Source organism: Choloepus didactylus, chromosome 4 (assembly GCF_015220235.1).
Source record: "Choloepus didactylus isolate mChoDid1 chromosome 4, mChoDid1.pri, whole genome shotgun sequence".
Lineage (NCBI taxonomy): Eukaryota > Metazoa > Chordata > Mammalia > Pilosa > Megalonychidae > Choloepus > Choloepus didactylus.
The window spans coordinates 57,629,116-57,655,060 of record NC_051310.1 but is presented as its reverse complement, the minus strand read 5'-3'; the positions used below and the strand labels follow the sequence as shown (position 1 = coordinate 57,655,060).

At 38.1% G+C, this 25,945-nt stretch overlaps 1 protein-coding gene across 1 annotated transcript in view; it reads right to left on the bottom strand.

The window, feature by feature from the left end:
- The window catches only part of GCH1 (GTP cyclohydrolase 1), a 115,400-nt gene that overhangs the window by 30,060 nt on the left and 59,395 nt on the right, over window positions 1-25,945 (bottom strand). Inside the window, exon 2 of the mRNA XM_037832666.1 lies at window positions 17,324-17,433. Coding sequence (XP_037688594.1) covers window positions 17,324-17,433 — 110 coding nt within the window. The remainder of the gene's footprint in view (window positions 1-17,323; window positions 17,434-25,945) is intronic.

Sequence of the window (25,945 nt, the reverse complement as noted above, 5' to 3'; positions counted from 1 at the left end):
ATAACTGCTGGGGAACAACTGTGACTGCCCACACATCATACAACCTGGATTGGTAGGAATGCCTGAGATTGCAGCATGGAATCTGTAAGTAAAAGCTGCAGATGCAAGCCAAGAGCCCCTCCCCCCATGGCAGGCTTTGCTGCAAAGCCTTGCTGTGCTAGAAATGGGCAGCACTCTCTGAGTGAGCAGAGTGCACAGTGAGTGACTATAGCTCAGCTGAGCTCCAAACGGTGTTTTGTTTTTTTTTGTTTTTTTATCTTCATTTTATTGAGATATATTCACATACCACGCAGTCATACAAAACAAATCGTACTTTTGATTGTTCACAGTACCATTACATAGTTGTACATTCATCACCTAAATCAATCCCTGACACCTTCATTAGCACACACACAAAAATAATAAGAATAATAATTAAAGTGAAAAAGAGCAATTGAAGTAAAAAAGAACACTGGGTACCTTTGTATGTTTGTTTGTTTGTTTCCTTCCCCTATTTTTCTACTCATCCATCCATAAACTAGACAAAATGGAGTGTGGTCCTTATGGTTTTCCCAATCCCATTGTCACCCCTCATAAGCTACATTTTTATACAATTGTCTTCGAGATTCATGGGTTCTGGGTTGTAGTTTGATAGTTTCAGGTATCCACCAGCTACCCCAATTCTTTAGAACCTAAAGAGGGTTGTCTAAATTGTGCGTAAGACTGCCCAACAGAGTGACCTCTCGGCTCCTTTTGGAATCTCTCTGCCACTGAAGCTTATTTCATTTCCTTTCACATCCCCCTTTTGGTCAAGAAGATGTTCTCCGTCCCACGATGCCAGGTCTACATTCCTCCCCGGAAGTCATATTCCACGTTGCCAGGGAGATTCACTCCCCTGGGTGTCTGATCCCACGTAGTGGGGAGGGCAGTGATTTCACCTTTCAAGTTGGCTTAGCTAGAGAGAGAGGGCCACATCTGAGCAACAAAGAGGCATTCGGGAGGAGGCTCTTAGGCACAATTATAGGGAGGCCTAGCCTCTCCTTTGCAGCAACCGTCTTCCCAAAGGTAAAACCTACGGTAGAGGGCTCAACCCATCAAACCACCAGTTCCCTATGTCTGTGGTCATGTTAGCAACCATTGAGGTGGGGTAGGCCAATACCCCTGCATTCTCCACAGGCTCCTCAAGGGGGCACTACATATTTTTTTCCTTGTTTTTTCCTTTTTTTTTTTTAACCTTTCCTTCCTTTTTAAATCAACTGTATGGAAAAAAAAAATGGAAAAAAAAAAAAAAAAAAACATACAATAAAAGAACATTTCAAAGAGACCGTAACAAGGGAGTAAGTAAAAGACAACTAACCTAAGATAACTGCTTTACTTCCAACCTGTTCCTACTTCACCCCAAGAAAGTTACATAATATAGCAACATTCCTGTGAACTTGCTCCTACTATATCCATCAGAAATTAACAGACCATAGTCATTCCTGGGCATCCCCAGAACGTTAAATAGCATATCTGTTCTTCTTGGATTACTGTTCCCCCTTCCTTAATTGCTCTCTACTGCTAGTTCCCCTACATTTGACATTATAAACCATTCGTTTTACATTTTTCAAAGTTCACATTAGTGGTAGCATATAATATTTCTCTTTCTGTGCCTGGCTTATTTCGCTCAGCATTATGTCTTCAAGGTTCATTCATGTTGTCATATGTTTCACGAGGTCGTTTCTTCTTACTGCCGTGTAGTATTCCATCGCGTGTATATACCACATTTTATTTATCCAGTCATCTGTTGAAGGACATTTGGGTTGTTTCCATCTCTTGGCAATTGTGAATAATGCTGCTATGAACATTGGCGTGCAGACATCTGTTTGTGTCACTGCTTTCCGATCTTCCGGGTATATACCGAGAAGTGCAATCGCTGGATCGAATGGTAACTCTATTTCTAGTTTTCTAAGGAACTGCCAGACTGACTTCCAGAGTGGCTGAACCATTATACAGTCCCACCAACAATGAATAAGAGTTCCAATTTCTCAACATCCCCTCCAGCATTTGTAATTTCCTGCTTGTTTAATGGCAGCCATTCTAATCGGTGTTAGATGGTATCTCATTGTGGTCTTAATTTGCATCTCTCTAATAGCTAGTGAAGCTGAACATTTTTTCATGTGTTTCTTGGACATTTGTATTTCCTCTTCAGAGAACTGTCTTTTCATATCCTTTGCCCATTTATAATTGGGCTGTCTGTACTATTGTCATTGAGTTGCAGGATTTCTTTATATATGCAAGTTATCAGACTTTTGTCAGATACATGGTTTCCAAAAATTTTTTCCCATTGAGTTGGCTGCCTCTTTACCTTTTTGAGAAATTCCTTTGAGGTGCAGAACCTTCTAAGCTTGAGGAGTTCCCATTTATCTATTTTCTCTTTTGTTGCTTGTGCTTTGGGTGTAAAGTCTAGGAAGTGGCCGCCTAATACAAGGTCTTGAAGATGTTTCCCTACATTATCTTCTAGGAGTTTTATGGTACTTTCTTTTATATTGAGATCTTTCATCCATTTTGAGTTAATTTTTGTGTAGGGTGTGAGGAAGGAGTCCTCTTTCATTCTTTTGGATATGGATATCCAACTCTCCCAGCCCCATTTGTTGAATAGACCATTATGACTCAGTTCAGTGACTTTGGGGGCCTTATCAAAGATCAGTCGGCCATAGATCTGAGGGTCTAACTCTGAATTCTCAATTCGATTCCATTGATCTATATGTCTATCTTTGTGCCAGTACCATGCTGTTTTGGCAACTGTGGCTTTATAATAAGCTTCAAAGTCAGGGAGTGTCAGTCCTCCCACTTCGTTTTTCTTTTTTAGAGTGTCTTTAGCAATTCGAGGCATCTTCCCTTTCCAAATAAATCTGATAACTAGCTTTTCCAAGTCTGCAAAGTAGGTTGTTGGAATTTTGATTGGGACTGCATTGAATCTGTGGATGAGTTTGGGTAGAATTGACATCTTAATGACATTTAGCCTTGCTATCCATGAGCATGGAATATTTTTCCATCTTTTAAGTCCCCTTCTATTTCTTTTAGTAGAGTTACATAGTTTTCTTTGTATAGGTCTTTTACATCTTTGGTTAAGTTTATTCCTAGGTACTTGATTTTTTTAGTTGCTATTGAAAATGGTATCTTTTTCTTAAGTGTCTCTTCAGTTTGTTCATTTCTAGCATATAGAAACATTACTGACTTATGTGCATTAATCTTGTATCCCGCTAATTTGCTAAATTTGTTTATTAGCTCTAGTAGCTGTATCGTCGATTTCTCAGGGTTTTCCAAATATAAGATCCTATCATCTGCAAACAATGACAGTTTTACTTCTTCTTTTCCAATTTGCATGCCTTTTATTTCTTTGTCTTGCCGGATTGCCCTGGCTAGCACTTCTAGTACAATGTTGAATAACAGTGGTGACAGCAGGCATCCTTGTCTTGTTCCTGATCTTAGAGGGAAGGCTTTCAGTCTCTCACCATTGAGTACTATGCTGGCTGTGGGTTTTTCATATATGCTCTTTATCATGTTGAGGAAGTTTCCTTCAATTCCTACCTTTTGAAGTGTTTTTATCAAAAACGGATGTTGGATTTTGTCAAATGCTTTTTCAGCATCTATTGAGATGATCATTTGATTTTTCCCTTTTAAATTTTTAATGTGTTGTAATACATTGATTGATTTTCTTATGTTGAACCATCCTTGCATGCCTGGAATGAACCCCATTTGGTCATGGTGTATGATTTTTTTAATGTGTCTTTGGATTCGATTTGCAAGTATTTTGTTGAGAATTTTTGCATCTATATTCATTAGGGAGATTGGCCGGTAGTTTTCCTTTTTTGTAGCATTTTTGCCTGGTTTTGGTATTAGATTGATGTTAGCTTCATAAAATGAGTTAGGTAGTGTTCCATTTTCTTCAATGTTTTGAAAGAGTTCGAGTAAGATTGGTGTCAGTTCTTTCTGGAAAGTTTGGTAGAATACCCCTGCAAAGCCATCTGGCCCTGGGCATTTATTTGTGGGAAGATTTTTGATGACTGATTGGATCTCTTTGTTTGTGATGGGTTGATTGAGGTCTTCTAATTCTTCTCTGGTCAGTCTAGGTTGTTCATATGTTTCCAGGAAATTGTCCATTTCCTCTACGTTATCCAGTTTGTTGCCATACAGTTGTTCATAGTATCCTCTTATAATTTTTTTTAATTTCTTCAGGATCTGCAGTTATGTCACCTTTTTCATTCATTATTTTGTTTATATGGGTCTTCTCTCTTTTTGATTTTGTCAGTCTAGCTAGGGGCTTGTCAATCTTGTTGATCTTCTCAAAGAACAAACTTTTGGTGACAGTTATCCTCTCTATTGTCTTTTTGTTCTCTATGTCATTTATTTCTGCTTTAATCCTTGTTATTTCTTTTCTTGTACTTGGTTTAGGATTGGTTTGCTGTTCATTTTCTAGCTTCTTCAGTTGATCCATTAGTTCTTTGATTTTGGCTCTTTCTTCCTTTTTAATATATGCGTTTAGTGCTACAAATTTCCCCCTCAGCACTGCTTTTGCTGCATCCCATAGGTTTTGGTATGTTGTGTTCTCATTTTCATTTGTCTCTACATATTTAGCAATTTCTCTTGCTATTTCTTCTTTAACCCACTGATTGTTTAGGAGTGTGTTGTTTAACCTCCAGGTATTTGTGAATTTTCTAAGTCTCTGATGGTTATTGACTTCTAATTGTATTCCATTGTGGTCAGAGAATGTGCTTTGAATAATTTCAATCTTTTTAAATTTATTGAGGCTTGTTTTATGTCCCAGCATATGATCTATTCTGGAGAAAGTTCCGTGAGCACTAGAAAAGTATGTGTATCCTGGTGATTTGGGATGTAATGTCCTGTATATGTCTGTTAAATCTAATTCATTTATCAGATTGTTTAGGTTTTCAGTTTCCTTATTGGTCTTCTGTCTGGTTGATCTATCTATAGGAGAGAGTGATGTGTTGAAGTCTCCCACAATTATTGTGGAAACATCAATTGCTTCCTTTAGTTTTGCCAGTGTTTCTCTCATGTATTTTGTGGCACCTTGATTGGGTGCATAGACATTTACGATTGTTATTTCTTCTTGTTGAATTGCCCCTTTTATTAGTATGTAGTGGCCTTCTTTGTCTCTCAAAACATCCCTGCATTTAAAGTCTATTTTATCTGAGAATAATATTGCTACACCTGCTTTCTTTTGGCTGTAGCTTGCATGAAATATTTTTTTCCATCCTTTCACTTTCAATTTCTTTGTGTCCCTGTGCCTAAGATGAGTCTCTTGTATGCAACATATTGATGGTTCATTTTTTTTGATCCATTCTGCGAATCTATATCGTTTAATTGGGGAGTTGAATCCATTTACATTCAACGTTATAACCGTGAACGCATTTCTTGAATCAGCCATCTTATCCTTTGGTTTATGTTTGTCATATATATTTTTCCCCCTCTCTCTATTAATATCCTTTATTGTACTCATACCGAATCTCTTTAGTACTGAACCTTTCTTCAAGTCTCTCTGTCCTTTCTTTGTTTCTCTGTCTGTAGGGCTCCCTTTAGTATCTCCAGTAGGGCAGGTCTCTTGTTGGCAAATTCTCTCAGCATTTGTTTGTCTGTGAAAAATTTAAGCTCTCCCTCAAATTTGAAGGAGAGCTTTGCTGGATAAAGTATTCTTGGCTGGAAATTTTTCTCACTCAGAATTTTAAATATATCGTGCCACTGCCTTCTTGCCTCCATGGTGGCTGCTGAGTAGTCATTACTTAGTCTTATGCTGTTTCCTTCATATGTGATGAATTGCTTTTCTCTTGCTGCTTTCAGAACTTGCTCTTTCTCTTCCGTGTTTGACAGTGTGATCAGAATATGTCTCGGAGTGGGTTTATTTGGATTTATTCTATTTGGAGTTCACTGGGCATTTATGATTTGTGTATTTATGTTGTTTAGAAGATTTGGGAAGTTTTCCCCAACAATTTCTTTGAATACTCTTCCTAGACCTTTACCCTTTTCCTCCCCTTCTGGAACACCAATGAGTCTTATATTAGGACGTTTTATATTATCTATCATATCCCTGAGGTCCATTTCGATTTTTTCAATTTTTTTCCCCATTCTTTCTTTTATGCTTTCATTCTCCATTCTGTCATCTTCCAGGTCACTGATTTCTTGTTCAACTTCCTCTAGTCTTGTACTATGAGTGTCCAGAATCTTTTTAATTTGGTCTACAGTTTCTTTAATTTCCATAAGATGGTCTATTTTTTTATTAAGTCTTGCAATGTCTTCTTTATGCTCTTCTAGGGTCTTCTTGATATCCTTTGTATTCTGTACTATGGTCTCATTGTTCATCTTTAGTTCTTTGAGTAGCTGCTCTAGGTGCTGTGTCTCTTATGATCTTTTGATTTGGGTGCTTGGGCTTGGGTTATCCATATCGTCTGGTTTTTTCATATGCTTTATAATTTTCTGTTGTTTTTGGCCTCTTGGCATTTGCTGAACTTGATAGGGTTCTTTTAGGATTTGTAGACCAATTGAAGTCCTTATCTCTAATTTATCAGATCTACAGCTTCGTGGAGTACACTTTCTCTAACTAACCAGTAGGTGCCGTCCACGAGCCACCTGTTCTCCACAAGCCAGTTCTCCCCTGCTGTGCCTTTGTGGTGAGTGGGGGAGTGAGTCTTGTGGGGTCCAATTGGTGTACCAAGCTTGCGTGTGTAGTTGGTGTTGCCCGCCCTGTATATGGGGCGTGTTTCTGGGCAGTCAGGGAGGGGGGGTGGCTCTAACAATCAAATCTCCCTGGTGATCCTGGAGTTTTAAAGCTGCTGCAATAGTCTAATCCTTCAGTTCAGTCCTGCCACAGTTTGTCTCTGCCACTGACCCACAAGTCCTTGGTATTGGCGTATGGCTCCTGAGACTTGCAAGTGGGTCCCTCTTCCAGGCCGTGCACCCCCTGGTCCTCTGTTGAGGGATGACTGTGCTATGTCACAGGTGAGTGCCGTCCCCCCAGGGCGGTTCTGGGCTGCTGGGCTGTGTAGCGAGGCTCCCAGCCTGCTGAAATGATGGCTGAGTGGGGCTTTGTTAATTCACACTGCTCCACCTTCCCAGCTCTGGAACAATCAGCTGAGGTTGCAGGGAAGGCTAATGTCCACACCCAGTTTTGTGGAGTGTGCCTGTTATTTGAAGCAGTTCCGTCACACTGGGTTGTCTGGGGCAGCTCTGGGCTATGGGGCTGGCGATGGGCAGGAGTGTTTCCTGTCCACCAGGATGATGGCTGTGAGCGGACACCCCCCTTTTCTTGGGAAGTTGTGGTGTTTAGTGAATTTTCTCAGCCACTGGATTATTGCCTTTTGTCTCAGAGCTCTCTTAGTTCTGCTGTTGTCTTGACCTGCCCAAGTTGCAAGTCTTTGAGGCTTTCTGTATTGGGCTTCTAAGAGTAATTGTTTTAGAAAAAGAAAAAAGGATTAAAAAAAAAATAAAAAGGGCCCTCCTCACAGATCTAATGGGTTATTGAAATGCTAAGAGACAAAGTAATTAGGGCCATTATGGAAAGGTCCACAGGGCAGAGAGATTGGCTTTTCTTCGGGATTTGCATATGAGCCTCAGGGCCTGAGCTCTGCCCTTCCCCTTTCTATGTTCACCAGAACTCCAAAAATCCTCCACTTTTATTTTGGAGTTTTTTGTGTTGCTTTTTTCTATGTCTGTCTCCTCTCTGCTGGGCTGGCTGCTCTCAGATTCTCTGTTGTCTGGTCTCAGTCTATCTATGGTTGGAGTTTGAATCAGTAGAATGAGTTTCCGATAAGGGCTGCCACTGCGGTTCTCCCTTCTCCTTCCCGGAGCTGACAGCCCCTCCTCCCACGGGACTGAGCCTGGCAGGGAGGGGCGCGGGTCCCCTGGCCGCAAAAACTTAGAGATTTCACTGATCTCAGCAGTTCCACGTTTTCATGAGTGTTGTATGAAGTATGCCCAAAGTCAGATTGCTCTGTGGTGTCCAGTCCACGCAGTTCCTGGCTTTCTACCTACTTTCCTGGAGGAGTAACTAAAACATACAGCTCACCAGTCCGCCATCTTGCCCCGCCTCCCAGTGTTTTAATTAACAACTGTAGACTGCTGAATACAAGCTACAAACCCCCAATAAGCAGACAGAGGCTTTTAGTGACAATTGACCTTAAAGAACCAGACTCATCTGTACTGGCAGGGGGGGCCCAGAAGACTGGGTGTGACCTTTGGCCAATGAGTGAAACTGGGGGGCTGTGTACTGAAAGCCAAAATGGGGCTTTCTGTCCCTCTTTCTCTCTCTCAACCTGAGGGTCTCAGAGTAGAGAGCCTTAGTCATTTTCAGTTCCCAGCACTCTGACCCAGACCGGGGTGGAGATAACAGACACAGAGAGACTATTCAACTGCAGATGATTTATTCCTAGGGGGTGTATCTTCCCTAAGCGTAAGGAGGCGGGGCCCAGCTTTCCCTTCACAACCAGATCGCAGAGCTTGGGAAAAACAGCCAAAAGAGAAACTGAAGGGACCACACCTCCTTACACCAGTCAGGGGTGACAGTCTGACAGGTGCCATCTGCTGGGCAGGTTAGGAGAAAAGCACAGTGACTGGAAACCTCACAGAAAAGTCTGTCATTTCTCTAATATACACCCTGAATATAACCCCCTTCTGAGACCTGAACCCATTCTGGTCCGAGAAAATCTGACCAGGGTAACCAAGGAAACCAGATGCCTAGACAACAGAAAACTACAACCTACACTAAGAAAAACGAAGATATGGCCCAGTCATAGGAACAAACTTACACCTCAATCAAGATACAGTTGAGATCTTGTTTGACTTTAGTGAAACAATCTATTAAATATTTTCAAAGACATGCACTAAACCATTTCAGCAAGTTCAGGGAAGATATAACAAAAGAGACAAAGACTATAAAGAAAACACTGGGCAAACATAAGGTAGAAATCAAAAGTTCGAAAAAACAACTGGCAGAATCTATGGGAATGAAAAGCACAACACAAGAGATGAAAAACACAATGGAGACATACAACAGCAGATCTCAAGAGGTGGAAGAAAACATTCAGGAACTGGAGAACAAGACACCTGAAATCCTACACACAAAAGAACAGATAGGGAAAAGAATGGATAAATATGAGCAACATCTCAGGGAATTGAATGACAACGTGAAACGCATGAATATACGTGTCATGGGTGTCCCAGAAGGAGAATAGAAGGGAAAAGGGGCAGAAGCAATGATAGAGAAAATAATCAATGAAAATTTCCCATCTCTTATGAAAGACATAAAATTACAGATCCAAGAAGTGCAGTATACCCCAAACAGAAAAGATGTGACTAGACCCACACCAAGATACTTAATAATCAGATTATCAGAAGTCAAAGATAGAGAATTCTGAAAGCAGCAAGAGAAAAGCAATCCATCACATACAAAGGAAGCTTGATAAGACTATGTGCAGATTTCTCAGTAGAAACCATGAGGCAAGAAGGAAGTGGTGGGATATATTTACGATATTGAAAGAGAAAAACTGCCAACTGAGAATCCTATATCCTGCAAAACTGCCCTTCAAATATGAGGGAGAGCTTAATACATTCTCTGACAAACAGACAATGAGTTTGTGAACAACACACCTGCACTACAGGAAGTACTAAAGGGAGCACTACAGACAGATAGGAAAAGACAGGAGTGAGAGGTTTGGAACACAATTTTGGGTGATGGTAGCACAACAATGTAAGTATACTGAACAAAGATGACTGTGAGTATGGTTGAAAGAGGAAGGTTAGCAGCATGTGGGACACCAGAAGGAAAGAGGAAAGATAAAGATGGGGACTGTATAACTCAGTGACACCTAGAGTGCTCAACAATTATGATAATATATACAAATATGTTTTACATGAGGGAGAACAAATGAATGTCAACCTTACAAGGTGTTAAAAATAGGGTGGTATTGGGGTAAAAACATAATCAGTGCAAACTAGAGACTGTAGTTACATAAACTTTGTATTATGCTTCCTTTAATGTAACAAAGGCAATATACCAAAGCCAAATGCCTTTAAGTGGGGGACATACGGGAGGGATATGGGACTCTTGGCATTGGTGGTGCTGTTTGACTCTTTCATTCTCCTTCAGTTTAATTCTTTCTTTTTGTTGCTTATTAGCTGTCATTTTTTTTGTTCTTGTTTTTCTTTCTCTTTCTTTTTTCTGTCTACCTTCTTTGACTTTTCCTCCTTCTTTGTGAAAGAAATGGAGATGTCCTTTTATAGGTAGTAGTGATGGTGGTGAATACATAAATCCATTACTATACAGGGAACCATTGATTGATTACTTAGGACAGAAAGTTTGGTGGGTGAACAAAGCCATCTTAAAAAAAATGGGTTGATGAAGAAATCTTGAGGGCACTATATTGAGTGAAATAAGTCAGACACATAAGGACAAATACTGCATGGTTTCACTGATATGAACTAATTATAATATGCAAACATGTACACATGAAATGTAAGTTAACAGGATATAGAAGGAGCCTAAGAATGGGGAGTGGTTGCTTATTATGAGCAGAATGTTCAACAAGGTTGAACCTAAGTATTTGGAAGTGGATAGAGGTGAAGGTAGCATGTTTTGAGAATAACTAACAGTCCTGAATCGTGCATGAATGTGGTGGAAAGGGGAAGCTTAGAGTCACCACTGTCACCAGAAGGAAAGTTGGAGGTTAAAAGATGGGAATGTATAAAACAGTGAATCTTGTGGTGGACAATGTCCATGATTAACTGTACAAACATTAGAAACCTCTCTCATGAACTAGAACAAATGTATGGCACTATAACTAGAAGCTAATATTAGAGGGGAATATAGGAAAAAATATATCTATTGCAAGCTATGTACTATAGTTAACAGTATTTTAACATTCTTTCATCAACAGTAACAAATGTACTATACCAATACTATGAGTCAATTATGAAGGGGGCTGGTTAGGGATAGGGGAGGAATTGAGTTTTCTTTTTTTTGTCTTTATCTCTTTTGTAGTAATGAAAATGTTCTAAAAATTGGGAAAAAATTAATTGTGGTGATGGATGCACAGCTGTATGATGGTGCTGTGGGTAATTGTGCACTTTGGATCTTTGGATAATTGTATGGTATGTGAACAATCTCAATAAAATCTTCAAAAAATATAGGAGAAGCTCATGGCACCCTTGCTGGCCCCTCCAAACCCTCTTCCCAGCAAGATGTAGAGCCAGACTGCAATCCCATTGTGGGTCCCTAGCCCTGTTCCAAAGAGAGAAGAGTAACCTCTAGTGCATACTGGGATGCCTGTATGTCAGTGCCATCTATTGGGTAGCAGCCTGAAAGACTGAACTAGGAAACTCTTTTCATGCTTGCCTTCCCAGCACTTGTCTTGCAGGCAGAAACTGTTTGCAGAAGCTAAAGCAATGTAAGGAACAATTAAGTCAAATTGGCCTGCAGCAAAGAATTACCTGCTTTAAGTCATAAAATAGAGCATCTGTGGGGTGCAGCGGGGAGTCTAATTCATAGAGACGAGAATGGGGCATTCAAATTCCTGCAAATGGGGGGATTCCTAAAATGACAAGCAAGCACAAGCCAAGGACAAGACACAGGCTCAGAAAAGATGGGGAGGAACCTGCAATTCATATTCTCCTCAGGCTGATCTTCTTGATAAGACTGCTAAATTCTGAAAGAGAGAACCAGCCAATGCAGAGCCAATTGGCAAAGACTATGGAAGGTATTTTTTGCATTGGATTATTTTTGTTAGCTCCTGGCATTCAAGGAAATCTTTATCATATCATTAGCAAGATACAAACTTAAGGAACAGACACTTCCGGGACAAAACCCCAGGGTAAATACCTTAAAATGTTAAAATGTACAGTGTGCAAAAAAAGGTTACAACACAAAGGAACAATAAATTATGGCTTAAACCAAGAGATAAGATAAAAATTCAGACACCATCAATGATGAAGACAAGACTTTGGACATACCAGGCAAAAGTTTAAAAAAAAAAAAATCCTCAAAATGCTCTAGGAGATAGAGGAAAACACAGAGAAAGAAATAAAGGATGAAGAAAACAGTGACTGAAGAATATGAGAATCTCAAAAAACAAAAACTTTAAAAATGGACCAAACAGAAATACTGGAGTTAAAGACTACAATAACAAATGAAAAGAGTTCCCCAAAGGTTTTAACAGAACATGGGAGCAGGCAGAAAAAAGATTCAGTGAATGCAAACACAAAACAAATGAAATTATTCAGGCTGAAGAGCAGAAAGAAAAAAAGAATTTTAAAAAGTGAGCCAAGATGGTGATGTCATCAACATGGCAACATAAAAAGTTAATAAAAATTCCTCTCCAGAGATTAAATGAAAAAAAGAACAACTCTGAATTGTTTGAAACTCTGCAGGAGGATACAGATTTGAGAGGGACCCTGCAGATGGCAAATTGAAGAAAGAGAAGAAATACCGGGTAAGAATCTTCCATCTAAGACCAGCTGGTCCTCTCCCCTCCCCCTCACTCGGTCTCTGTGTGGGAAAGGCACAGAATCAGCAGACGGGACCCCTCCTACCAGGGACACAGATTTAAAATCTCTCACAGCAGTGAGACATACCCCACTGTTTGAAGACCCGGGGGACAGGGGAGGACATTTCAAGGTCCAAGTCAGTGAGGGACAAAGAAACTGAGAAAATGTGGACAGAGACTGTTTCCAGGCCTGGGTCTGAAAGCCCTTCCCCTACTTTGAGCAGAGCTCCAAAATGTATGACACAAAGGCAGAGCTCCAAAATACATGACACAATAATACTGACAAATTTGAAGGGAGAAAAATACAGTTCTAAATTAATACTAGGACACTTTAATGCACCACTTTCAATAACGAATGGAAAATCTAGACAGAAGATCAATAAGGAAATAGAAGACTTGAAAGATACTATAAACCAACTACACCTAACAGACGTATAGAATACAACACCCAGCAACAGCAAAATACACATTCTTCTCCACTGCATATTGCCCATTACCCAGGACAGACCATATGTTAGGTCACAAAAGAAGTCTCAATAAAATAAAATAAAATATTTAAATTCTACAGCGAATCTTCTCTGACCACAACAGAGTTAAACTAGAAATAAGTGAGGAGAACTGGAAAAGTCACAAATATGTGGAAATTAAACAACCCACTCTTAAACAACTTCGGTCAAAGAAGAAATAACAGGGAAACTAGAAAATATCTTGAGGCACATAAAAACAAAGACATAACACACCAAAAACTTAGGGAAGGCAGCAAAGGTAATGCTGAGAAGAAAATTCATAGCTCTAAATGCTTACATTAGAAAAGAAGAAAAAGTTAACCAAGAAAAAAAGTAAAACAAACAAAAAAGAAGAAAGATCTCAAATCAGAGAACTAACTCATAACTGGAGGATCCAGAAAAAGAAGAACAAACTAAACCCAAAGTGAGCAGAAGGAAGGAAATAAAAGATCAGAGCAGAAGTAAAGAAATAGAGAATTTTAAAAATATAGGGAAAAATCAGCAAAACCAAAAGTTGGCTTTTTTAAAAGATCAATAGAGATCAACAAACCTTTAGCTAAACTGACAAAGAAAAAAAGAGAGAGGACATAAATAATAAAAAATCAGAAATGAGAGGGAGGCCATTATTAACAACCCCATAGAAAGTAAAGGAGTATAAGAGGATTCTATGAACAATTCTACTCCAAAAAATTAGATAACCTAGATTAAATGAACAAATTCCTAGAAACACACAAACTACTTACACTGGCTCAAGAAGAAACAGAAGTTCTCATCAGACCAATAACAAATAAAGACTGAAATAGTAACTGGAAACTTCCTAACCAAAAAGAGCCCAGGGTCAGATGGCTTCACTAGAGAATTTTACCAAGCATTCTAAGAATTAACACCAATCCTGCTCAAAGTCTTCCAAAAAACTAGAAGAGGAGAGAGCATTCCCTAACTCATTCAATGAGATCAACAATAAGATATCCCTCACGCATATAGGTGGCAAAAGTCCTCCAAAAAAAGTACTAGCATACCAAATCCAACATTAGAAGAATTATACTCCATGATCAAATGGGATTTATCTCAAGTATGCAAGAGCAGTTCAACATAAGAAAATCAATTAGTGTAATGCACCACGTTAATAGAATGAAGGTGAAAAACCACATGATCATCTTAATCGATATAGAAAAGGCATTTGCCAAAATCTAGCACCCCTTCTTGATAAAAACCGAAGAAAACTTGATAAAAGCTGGAAAGAAACTTCCTCAGTATGATAAAGGGCATATACGGAAAACCCACAGATGGCATAATACTCAATGTTGGAAGACTGAAAGCTTTCCCTCTAAGAGCAGAAAGAAGACAAGGATACCCACTGTTACTCAACATTGTACTGGAATAAAAGGCATCCAAATTGGAAAAGAAGGAGTAAAAATTTCCCTATTTGCAGATGACATGATCCTATATACAGAATCCTGAAAGATCCACTACAAAGCTACTAGAAAAAAATAAAAGCATTCAGCAAAGTGGCATGTTACAAGATCAAATGCAAAAAATCACAAGTGTTTCTATAGACTAGTAATGAACAATCTGAAGAAGTAATCAAGAAAAAAATTCCATTTACAATAACAAGTAAAAGAATCAAATACCTAGGAATAAATTTAACCAAAGATGTAAAGGACTTTTATATGGGAAAACCTCAGAACAGTGCTGAAATAAATTAAACAGTATCTAATTAAGTAGAAGGACATTCCATGTTCATGGACTAGAAGACTAAATATTATTTAGATGTCAATTCTACCCAAAGCAATTTACAGAGTCAACACAATCCTAAGCAAAAGTCCAGCAACCTTTTTTGCAGAAATAGAAAAGACAATAATCAAATTGATATGGAAGGGTAAAGGGCCCTGAATAACCAAAAACAACTTGAAAAAGAAGAATGAAGATGGGGAATTCACACTTCCCAATTTTAAAACTTATTACTAAGCTACAGTAATCAAAACAGTGTAGTACTGGCACAAGGACAGACATAAACCAATGGAACGGAATTGAGAGTTCAGAAATAAACTCTCACATCTAAGGTCAATTGATTCTTGACAATGTTGCCAAGTACTCAATAGGGAAACAACAGTCTTCAACAAATGGTGCCAGAAAATCTGGATATGCATATGCAAAATATGAAACTGGACCCCTATCTTACACTATATAGAAAAATCAACTCAAAATGGATCCAAGACCTAAACGTAAGAACCAAAACTCTAAAATTCCGAGAAGAAAACATGGGAAAACATCTTCAGAACCTTGTGTTAGGCAATGATTTCTTAGATTTTACATGTAAAGCATGAACAATGAAAGAAAAAATAGATAAGTGGAACTTCATCAAAATTAAAAAAAAAAACAAGACAACATATAGAATGGGAGAAAACATTTGAAAAGCACATATCCAATAAAAGTTTAATATCCAGAATATATAAAGAAACCCTACAACTCAACAACAAAAAGACCAAAAACCCAATTTTAAAAATGGGCAAGAATGCATACATTTCTCCAAAGCAAATATACAAATGGCCAATAAGTAAATGAAAAAATGCTCATCAAAGTCACAATGAGATACCATTTCACATCCATTAGAATGGCTACTTTTTTTTAAATGGAAAATAAGTATTGGAGAGGATGTGGAGAAATAGGAACACTCATTCATTATTGGTGGGAATGTAAAATGGTATGGCTGCTGTGGAAAACAATTTGGCAGTTCCTCAGAAGGTATAGAATTACCATGTAATCCAGCAATCTCACTTTAGGTATTTACCCAAGAGAATTGAAAGCCAGGACTGGAACAGATATTTTCACACCGATGTTCATAGCAGCTTATTCACAATTGCTCCAAGATGGAAGCCACCCAAGTGTCCATCAACCAATGAATGGGTAAACAAAATGTGCTATATACATACAATGTAATATTCCTCAGCCATAAAAATGAATGAAGTTCTGATACATGTGACAACATGGATGAATCTTAAAGACATCATGTTGAGTGAAATAAGCCAGACACAAATGGACAAACACTGCATGATCTCGCAGATAACAAAATAAATAGAATAAGCAAGTTCATGGAGTCAGAAACTAGAATACAGGTTACCAGGGTCCAGGATGGGGGTGGGGTATTGAGAGTTGATTCTAATCTGTACAGAAATTCTGTTTGGGGTAATGGAAAAGTTTTGGTGAAGGATGATGGTGATAGTAGCACAACACTGTGAACATAATTAACAGCACTGAATTATACATTTGAATGTGGTTAAAAGGGGAAATTTTAGGTTGTATATGTTACTAGAATAAAAACGTTAAGAGAAACAACCATAAGAATGTATACTACAAGGAGTGAACCCTAATGTACACTATGAATTACAGTTAATAATACAATTATAATAAAATTCTTTCATCAATTTGTAACAAAGCTACCACACTAATGCAATTTGTTAGTAATAGAGAAAACTGTGTAGGAGGGGTGGGTTATATGAGTGTTCTATTTTCTGCATGATTTTTCTGCAAACCTACAACTCCTCTAATAAAAAAAATAAGAAAAATGTTTTAAAAAAAGATAGTTTAACAAAAAATGTGAAGTAAATATTAACACTAAATTTAGGTGATAGCTGTATAGGTGTTCATACACTATTTCCTGTAAGTCTTCTGTTTGAAAATTATTAATAGAAAATTAGAAAATAAAATTATGATACTGGTAAGGCAGAACAACCCTTTGTCCTAAACCCACATGTTCTAAAAGTATTTAACCACAACTAGTAAATAACATATCATCCAGCTTGCATTAGAGTTTTTCTATCATAATATACAAAGAGTTAGAAAAAAACCTACTAATACTATAACCTGTCATAAGAAATTCTGAAATTATTACTCATCATGTCATGCCTAATGTAAGTGTATCTTGATCAAACATTATTCAGCCAAAATAAAGGACAAAGGTTTTCAAAGACTGCAGCAGCTATATAGGGGGGAAAGTGCCATGTTAACCTCATTATTTTAACCTATTAACATGATATTTAATAAGACATACTTGCCCTGAGGTTCTTCTGCTGCAATGTGTGGTTTTTTTTATTCACAAACTGTGTGTTTATTCTTCTACATTTGTATTATTGTGGGTTTTTTTTTTCATTTCAAACTATTATATTAGTTGTGTTGATAAAAAGTAAATACTTATGTCTAATTCTAAATGTTAGCGATATTAGAAATTACAAAATTAAATATAATTACTCTCATTTTTAAAACTTAGGCTTTTAAAAATTGTTAAGAAAAAAAAGAAAACCTTACCTTTCCAACAAATGGAACTAGATGATGTTCACACATGGAAAACATATCTATGTCCTTCACAATCACCATCTCATCATGATCTTCATCAAATATAGCATCATTTAGGATATCTGAAATCAGAGGCTTGCTTTAGTAACATATCCAATTTTAAAGAAAGAAACAGTAGAAAAGCTAACAAAATCTATGGGCAAATATACCTAGATAGAATAAAGAAGAATGTTAATCCTCACTAAAATATTATTGGACTTAAAATGAATTATTTTCCTCCTATGAAGTTAGCAAAGTCTTTCTCTTTAAATCATGGGAGAAATCCTCATAATCTGGTGTTACATGGAAAATGCAGGATTACAAATGTATTTGTGGTATGCATCATAATTGTACTCTGCATCATAATTACTCCAGTCACTTCTCTCCCTTCCTAATGGAAACAAATCCTACAGTTTTTATGTGTATGCCATCTGGGTAGGCTCTTGGTGACAAGTGGTATCTTGGTTAAGCTGTAGAACCTGGCATATATGGCCAAGCATACAATAGACTTTTAAAAACAAAATGTTCTGGTTTTAAAAACAAGTATCTGGACAGCTTGCCAGATTGTACACATTCAAGACACCCAGTTACATGATTTCTAAGGATTTGGAGATGCTCAATCTACAGAGTATGATTAGACAGGGAAGGGAGATGAAATAGAGCTTTTGCAGCCACCTACAGCTGGTTCTCTCAAAAAGGTAGGCTGCCAAGTGAGTCATGGAGACTGCAAATGTCCACCCACACTGCCTGACCTTCAGTGGCTCTGTTGCTACTAGAATAGGGGCTCACAGATCCTGAGTCATCATTTAAACTGCAATTATCATCCTCTGAGTCAGCCTATTCAGAGACACATATGACTGTGTAGAAGAAAAGTCATCAGCATGGTCAACAAAAGTAAGCATGTAGAGCTTAAAGACATACACAGACGTGAGAATGAGATTAAGTTTAGCTTTCACAGAGGACAGGTGTGCCTAGCAGGGTGGGGCAGTTAAGGAATTGGTAAAAGGTTAAAAAGACAAACTGTAATTCACAGTCCCCCTGCTTATCTGCCCACTATCCACAGTCAGTCCCCCTGCTTATCTGCCCACTATCCACAGTCAATACCCCTGCTTATCTGCCCACTATCTACTATCCTTGCAGGGTGGAGCCTCAGAATAGAGGTTCTCAAAATAGCGTCATAACTTGTTACCAAACTAGCCCAGACTGGCTCTAAAGAGGCCTGGGCATACCCATTATAGTCAGGGGTAGAGATTTGTTCCAAGGGTTCCTAATGTTGCAAATTTGCAGGAAAAACCTATATCAAATGTTTCCAATTTGGGGGGCTGCATGTTTCAAATTTGGGCGGGCTAGTTAGGCTTGTCAAATAAAATGTAACCTCTGGAGTATCCAGCCAATGGAGAAACAGGGGAGGGACTTGCAGTTAGGTTTAGGGAATAAATACTGCTGAATCTATTGTTCTGCATGCCAACCCCCACATTTGGTTGGGCACCCGTTCTTGCAAGACCGTGAATAAATTCTTTTCTTCTCCACAATCCGGTGAGCATTTGTTCCTTTTTAGAAAGGGTGCTTGTTTCTCACACAAAGTGCCTGATAACACCAGGGAAGAAAAAATTCAGTGCCATTCCTTAAGCAGTTTTCTATTTTGAATACTCAGCCTAACCTTCAGTCATATTTTCAAAAGAAGCCCAAAGATAAATTCTTGGTGTTCCCAAAAGAATTCCGGATTTTTCCAGGATTTCAATGCAATGTTATTGTCTTGGGCAGCTTATTAAAATCTATAGCCACACAAGAAATTTTCCCAAGAAGAAACAAACAAAAAAATGTTTCTTAAAGAAAGAATGAGAAACAATTGTCAAATATACAAATTGTTTTCTCTGGAAAAATACAAGAGCAACCCCATCCTAAGGTCTGATAGCAACCATATGGCAAGTGTTAGAAGCCAGCCTTTGAGTTAGGCTAAGTTAGGATCTGACTCCATCATTTACTACTGTTGGACCTTGGGGAAGTCACCATGAGCCTCGGATTTCTTGGCTGTAAAATGAGTGAGAACAAGATGCCTATTTCACTGGGGCATCCTGAGAATCAAATGAGAAAATTTAGAACCACACATGGCAGAAGAAATGGTAGCATTGTTGGTAGTACTATTCAGGGAATTCACACTGATATATATAAGAAGTTAAACTGTAATATTTGCTTATAATAAATATAATAACTTACAGTAGAGAAAACAAAAAATACTACTTAACCAAGTCATCAAGGTTAACCTCATCAGTAACAATAAGACTTATTGATATCGTGTAGCCCTGATATGGTATGAGAAGGGCACATCACCTCATCACCCCTGTGGTATTTTCCCCCAAAAATCTGTAACTGCAGTCTAATCTTGGGAAATGAGACAAGTTGAAGGACATTCTACAAACTAACTAGTACCCTTAAAAAGCATCAAGGTCATCAAAGACATGGAAAGACTGTCTTTCATGGAAAGACTGTCATGTACTGTAGGAAACTAAAGAAAATATGGCAATCAAATGCAATGGAAAAATTAAAGTGTGAATAAAGTCTGTTATTTAATTAATAGTATTGTAACAGCAATATGTTTTAAGTTTTGATCAATGAACCATAGTCATGTAAGATGATACATCATGGGCCCTCTATATTATCTTCATAATTCTTCTGTAAGTCTAAACTTATTTTGAAACAAAAAGTTTAAAAGGCAATAGTAGGAACATGGAGGGGCAAGATGGCAGCACAGAGGTGTGGAATTTAGATGGTTCTCTAGAGCAGCGGTAAATAGCCAGGAACTGTCTGGAATAACTGGTCTACATCTGTGACCAGACACACATGGTTCACCAGTCCGGAATGGGTGGAAGGGCGTAGATCACAACACAAAACTGTAAGTAAAGCCCCCAAACTGCAGAATTTGGTGCCCTTCCCCCACTAGCATGAGAGGTTGGTTTAGAGTCACTTCCCTGTGGGAAAAAGAAGCAATCTCTTCTTTCCTTTTTTTTTTTTTTTTAATCATCATTTTATTGAGATATATTCACATACCACGCAGCCATACAAAACAAATCGTACTTTCGATTGTTTACAGTACCATTACATAGTTGTACATTCATCACCTAAATCAATCCCTGACACCTTCATTAGCACACACACAAAAATAACAAGAATAATAATTAGAGTGAAAAAGAGCAATTGAAGTAAAAAAGAACACTGGGTACCTTTGTCTGTTTGTTTCCTCCCCCTATTTTTCTACTCATCCATCCATAAACTAGACAAAGTGGAGTGTGGTCCTTATGGCTTTCCCAATCCCATTGTCACCCCTGATAAGCTACATTTTTATACAACTGTCTTCGAGATTCATGGGTTCTGAGTTGTAGTTTGATAGTTTCAGGTATCCACCACCAGCTACCCCAATTCTTTAGAACCTAAAAAGGGTTGTCTAAAGTGTGCGTAAGAATGCCCTCCAGAGTGACCTCTCAGCTCCTTTTGGAATCTCTCTGCCACTGAAGCTTATTTCATTTCCTTTCACATCCCCCTTTTGGTCAAGAAGATGTTCTCCATCCCACGATGCCAGGTGTACATTCCTCCCCGGGAGTCATATTCCACGTTGCCAGGGAGATTCACTCCCCTGGGTGTCTGATCCCACGTAGGGGGGAGGGCAGTGATTTCACCTTTCAAGTTGGCTTAGCCAGAGAGAGAGGGCCACATCTGAGCAACAAAGAGGCATTCGGGAGGAGACTCTTAGGCACAAATATAGGGAGGCCTAGCCTCTCCTTTGCAGCAACCGTCTTCCCAAGGGTAAAACTTATGGTAGAGGGCTCAACCCATCAAACCACCAGTCCCCTATGTCTGTGGTCATGTTAGCAACCATGGAGGTGGGGTAGGCAAATACCCCTGCATTCTCCACAGGCTCCTCAAGGGGGCACTACATATTTTTTTTCCTTATTTTTCTTTTTCTTTTTTTTTTTTTTTTAAATTTCCCTTCTTTTTTAAATCAACTGTATGAAAAAAAAGTTAAAAAGAAAACAAACATACAATAAAAGAACATTTCAAAGAGACCATAACAAGGGAGTAAGAAAAAGACAACTAACCTAAGATAACTGCTTAACTTCCAACATGTTCCTACTTTACCCCAAGAAAGTTACATAATATAGCAACATTTCTGTGAACTTGTTCCTACTATATCCATCAGAAATTAACAGACCATAGTCATTTCTGGGCATCCCCAGAACGTTAAATACCTTATCTGTTCTTCTTGGATTATTGTTCCCCCTTCCTTAATTGCTCTCTACTGCTAGTTCCCCTACATTCTACATTATAAACCATTTGTTTTACATTTTTCAAAGTTCACATTAGTGGTAGCATATAATATTTCTGTTTTTGTGCCTGGCTTATTTCGCTCAGCATTATGTCTTCAAGGTTCATCCATGTTGTCATATGTTTCACGAGATCGTTTCTTCTTACTGCCGCGTAGTATTCCATCGTGTGTATATACCACATTTTATTTATCCACTCATCTGTTGAAGGACATTTGGGTTGTTTCCATCTCTTGGCAATTGTGAATAATGTTGCTATGAACATTGGCGTGCAGATATCTGTTCGTGTCACTGCTTTCCGATCTTCCGGGTATATACCGAGAAGTGCAATCGCTGGATCGAATGGTAGCTCTATATCTAGTTTTCTAAGGAACTGCCAGACTGACTTCCAGAGTGGCTGAACCATTATACAGTCCCACCAACAATGAATAAGAGTTCCAATTTCTCCACATCCCCTCCAGCATTTGTAGTTTCCTGTTTGTTTAATGGCAGCCATTCTAACCAGTGTTAGATGGTATCTCATTGTGGTCTTAATTTGCATCTCTCTAATAGCTAGTGAAGCTGAACATTTTTTAATGTGTTTCTTGGCCATTTGTATTTCCTCTTCAGAGAACTGTCTTTTCATATCTTTTCCCCATTTTATAATTGGGCTGTCTGTACTATTGTCATTGAGTTGTAGGATTTCTTTGTATATGCAAGATATCAGTCTTTTGTCAGATACATGGTTTCCAAAAATTTTTTCCCATTGAGTTGGCTGCCTCTTTACCTTTTTGAGAAATTCCTTTGAGGTGAAGGAACTTCTAAGCTTGAGGAGTTCCCATTTATCTATTTTCTCTTTTGTTGCTTGTGCTTTGGGTGTAAAGTCTAGGAAGTGGCCGCCTAATACAAGGTCTTGAAGATGTTTTCCTACATTATCTTCTAGGAGTTTTATGGTACTTTCTTTTATATTGAGATCTTTCGTCCATTTTGAGTTAATTTTTGTGTAGGGGGTGAGGTAGGGGTCCTCTTTCATTCTTTTGGATATGGATATCCAACTCTCCCAGCCCCATTTGTTGAAAAGACCATTATGGCTCAGATCAGTGACTTTGGGGGCCTTATCAAAGATCAGTCAGCCATAGATCTGAGGGTCTATCTCTGAATTCTCAATTCGATTCCATTGATCTATATGTCTATCTTTGTGCCAGTACCATGCTGTTTTGGCAACTGTGGCTTTATAATAAGCTTCAAAGTCAGGGAGTGTAAGTCCTCCCACTTCGTTTTTCTTTTTTAGAGTGTCTTTAGCAATTCGAGGCATCTTCCCTTTCCAAATAAATTTGATAACTAGCTTTTCCAAGTCTGCAAAGTAGGTTGTTGGAATTTTGATTGGGATTGCATTGAATCTGTAGATGAGTTTGGGTAGAATTGACATCTTAATGACATTTAGCCTTCCTATCCATGAACATGGAATATTTTTCCATCTTTTAAGGTCCCCTTCTATTTCTTTTAGTAGAGTTATGTAGTTTTCTTTGTATAGGTCTTTTACATCTTTGGTTAAGTTTATTCCTAGGTACTTGATTTTTTTAGTTGCTATTGAAAATGGTATCTTTTTCTTGAGTGTCTCTTCAGTTTGTTCATTTCTAGCATATAGAAACATTACTGACTTATGTGCATTAATCTTGTATCCCGCTACTTTGCTAAATTTGTTTATTAGCTCTAGTAGCTGTATCGTCGATTTCTCAGGGTTTTCTAGATATAAGATCATATCATCTGCAAACAATGACAGTTTTACTTCTTCTTTTCCAATTTGGATGCCTTTTATTTCTTTGTCTTGCCGGATTGCCCTGGCTAGCACTTCCAGCACAATGTTGAATAACAGTGGTGACAGCGGGCATCCTTGTCTTGTTCCTGATCTTAGAGGGAAGGCTTTCAGTCTCTCACCATTGAGTTCTATGCTGGATGTGGGTTTTTTGTATATGCTCTTTCTCATATTGAGGAAGTTTCCTTCAATTCCTACCTTTTGAAGTGTTTTTATCAAAAAGGGATGTTGGATTTTGTCAAATGCTTTTTCAGCATCTATTGAGATGATCAATTGATTTTTCCCTTTCGAGTTTTTAATGTGTTGTAATACATTGATTGTTTTTCTTATGTTGAACCATCCTTGCATGCCTGGAATGAACCCCACTTGGTCATGGTGTATGATTTTTTTAATGTGTCTTTGGATTCGATTTGCAAGTATTTTGTTGAGGATTTTTGCATCTATATTCATTAGGGAGATTGGCCGGTAGTTTTCCTTTTTTGTAGCATCTTTGCCTGGTTTTGGTATTAGATTGATGTTAGCTTCATAAAATGAGTTAGGTAATGTTCCATTTTCTTCAATGTTTTGAAAGAATTTGAGTAAGATTGGTGTCAGTTCTTTCTGGAAAGTTTGGTAGAATTCCCCTGTGAAGCCATCTGGCCCTGGGCATTTATTTGTGGGAAGATTTTTGATGACTGATTGGGTCTCTTTGCTTGTGATGGGTTGGTTGAGGTCTTCTATTTCTTCTCTGGTCAGTCTAGGTTGTTCATATGTTTCCAGGAAATTGCCCATTTCTTCTACATTATCCAGTTTGTTGCCATACAGTTGTTCATAATATCCTCTTATAATTTTTTTAATTTCTTCAGGATCTGCAGTTATGGCACCTTTTTCATTCATTATTTTGTTTATATGGGTCTTCTCTCGTTTTGATTTTGTCAGTGTAGCTAGGGGCTTGTCAATCTTGTTGATCTTCTCAAAGAACCAACTTTTGGTGATATTTATCCTCTCTATTGTTTTTTTGTTCTCTATGTCATTTATTTCTGCTTTAATCCTTGTTATTTCTTTTCTTCTACTTGGTTTAGGATTGGTTTGCTGTTCATTTTCTAGCTTCTTCAGTTGATCCATTAGTTCTTTGATTTTGGCTCTTTCTTCCTTTTTAATATATGCGTTTAGTGCTATAAATTTCCCCCTTAGCACTGCTTTTGCTGCATCCCATAGGTTTTGGTATGTTGTGTTCTCATTTTCATTCGTCTCTATATATTTAGCAATTTCTCTTGCTATTTCTTCTTTAACCCGCTGATTGTTTAGTAGTGTGTTGTTTAACCTCCAGGTATTTGTGAATTTTCTAAGTCTCTGATGGTTATTGACTTCTAATTGTATTCCATTGTGGTCAGAGAATGTGCTTTGAATAATTTCAATCTTTTTAAATTTATTGAGGCTTGTTTTATGTCCCAGCATATGATCTATTCTGGAGAAAGTTCCGTGAGCACTAGAAAAGTATGTGTATCCTGGTGATTTGGGATGTAATGTCCTGTATATGTCTGTTAAATCTAATTCATTTATCAGATTGTTTAGGTTTTCAATTTCCTTATTGGTCTTCTGTCTGGTTGATCTATCTATAGGAGAGAGTGATGTGTTGAAGTCTCCCACAATTATTGTGGAAACATCAATTGCTTCCTTTAGTTTTGCCAGTGTTTCTCTCATGTATTTTGTGGCACCTTGATTGGGTGCATAGACATTTACGATTGTTATTTCTTCTTGCTGAATTGCCCCTTTTATTAGTATGTAGTGGCCTTCTTTGTCTCTCAAAACATCCCTGCATTTGAAGTCTATTTTATCTGAGATTAATATTGCTACACCTGCTTTCTTTTGGCTGTAGCTTGCATGAAATATTTTTTTCCATCCTTTCACTTTCAGTTTCTTTGTGTCCCTGTGTCTAAGATGAGTCTCTTGTATGCAACATATTGATGGTTCATTTTTTTTGATCCATTCTGCGAATCTATATCTTTTAATTGGGGAGTTTAATCCATTTACATTCAACGTTATAACCGTGAAGGCATTTCTTGAATAGGCCATCTTATCCTTTGGTTTATGTTTGTCATATTTTTCCCTCTCTCTATTAATATCCTTTATTGTACCCATACCGAATCTCTTTAGTACTGAACCTTTCTCCAAGTCTCTCTGTCCTGTCTTTGTTTCTCTGTCTGTAGGGCTCCCTTGAGTATCTCCAGTAGGGCAGGTCTCTTGTTAGCAAATTCTCTCAGCATTTGTTTGTCTGTGAAAAATTTAAGCTCTCCCTCAAATTTGAAGGAGAGCTTTGCTGGATAAAGTATTCTTGGCTGGAAATTTTTCTCACTCAGAATTTTAAATATATCGTGCCACTGCCTTCTCGCCTCCATGGTGGCTGCTGAGTAGTCACTACTTAGTCTTATGCTGTTTCCTTTGTATGTGGTGAATTGCTTTTCTCTTGCTGCTTTCAGAACTTGCTCCTTCTCTCTCTGT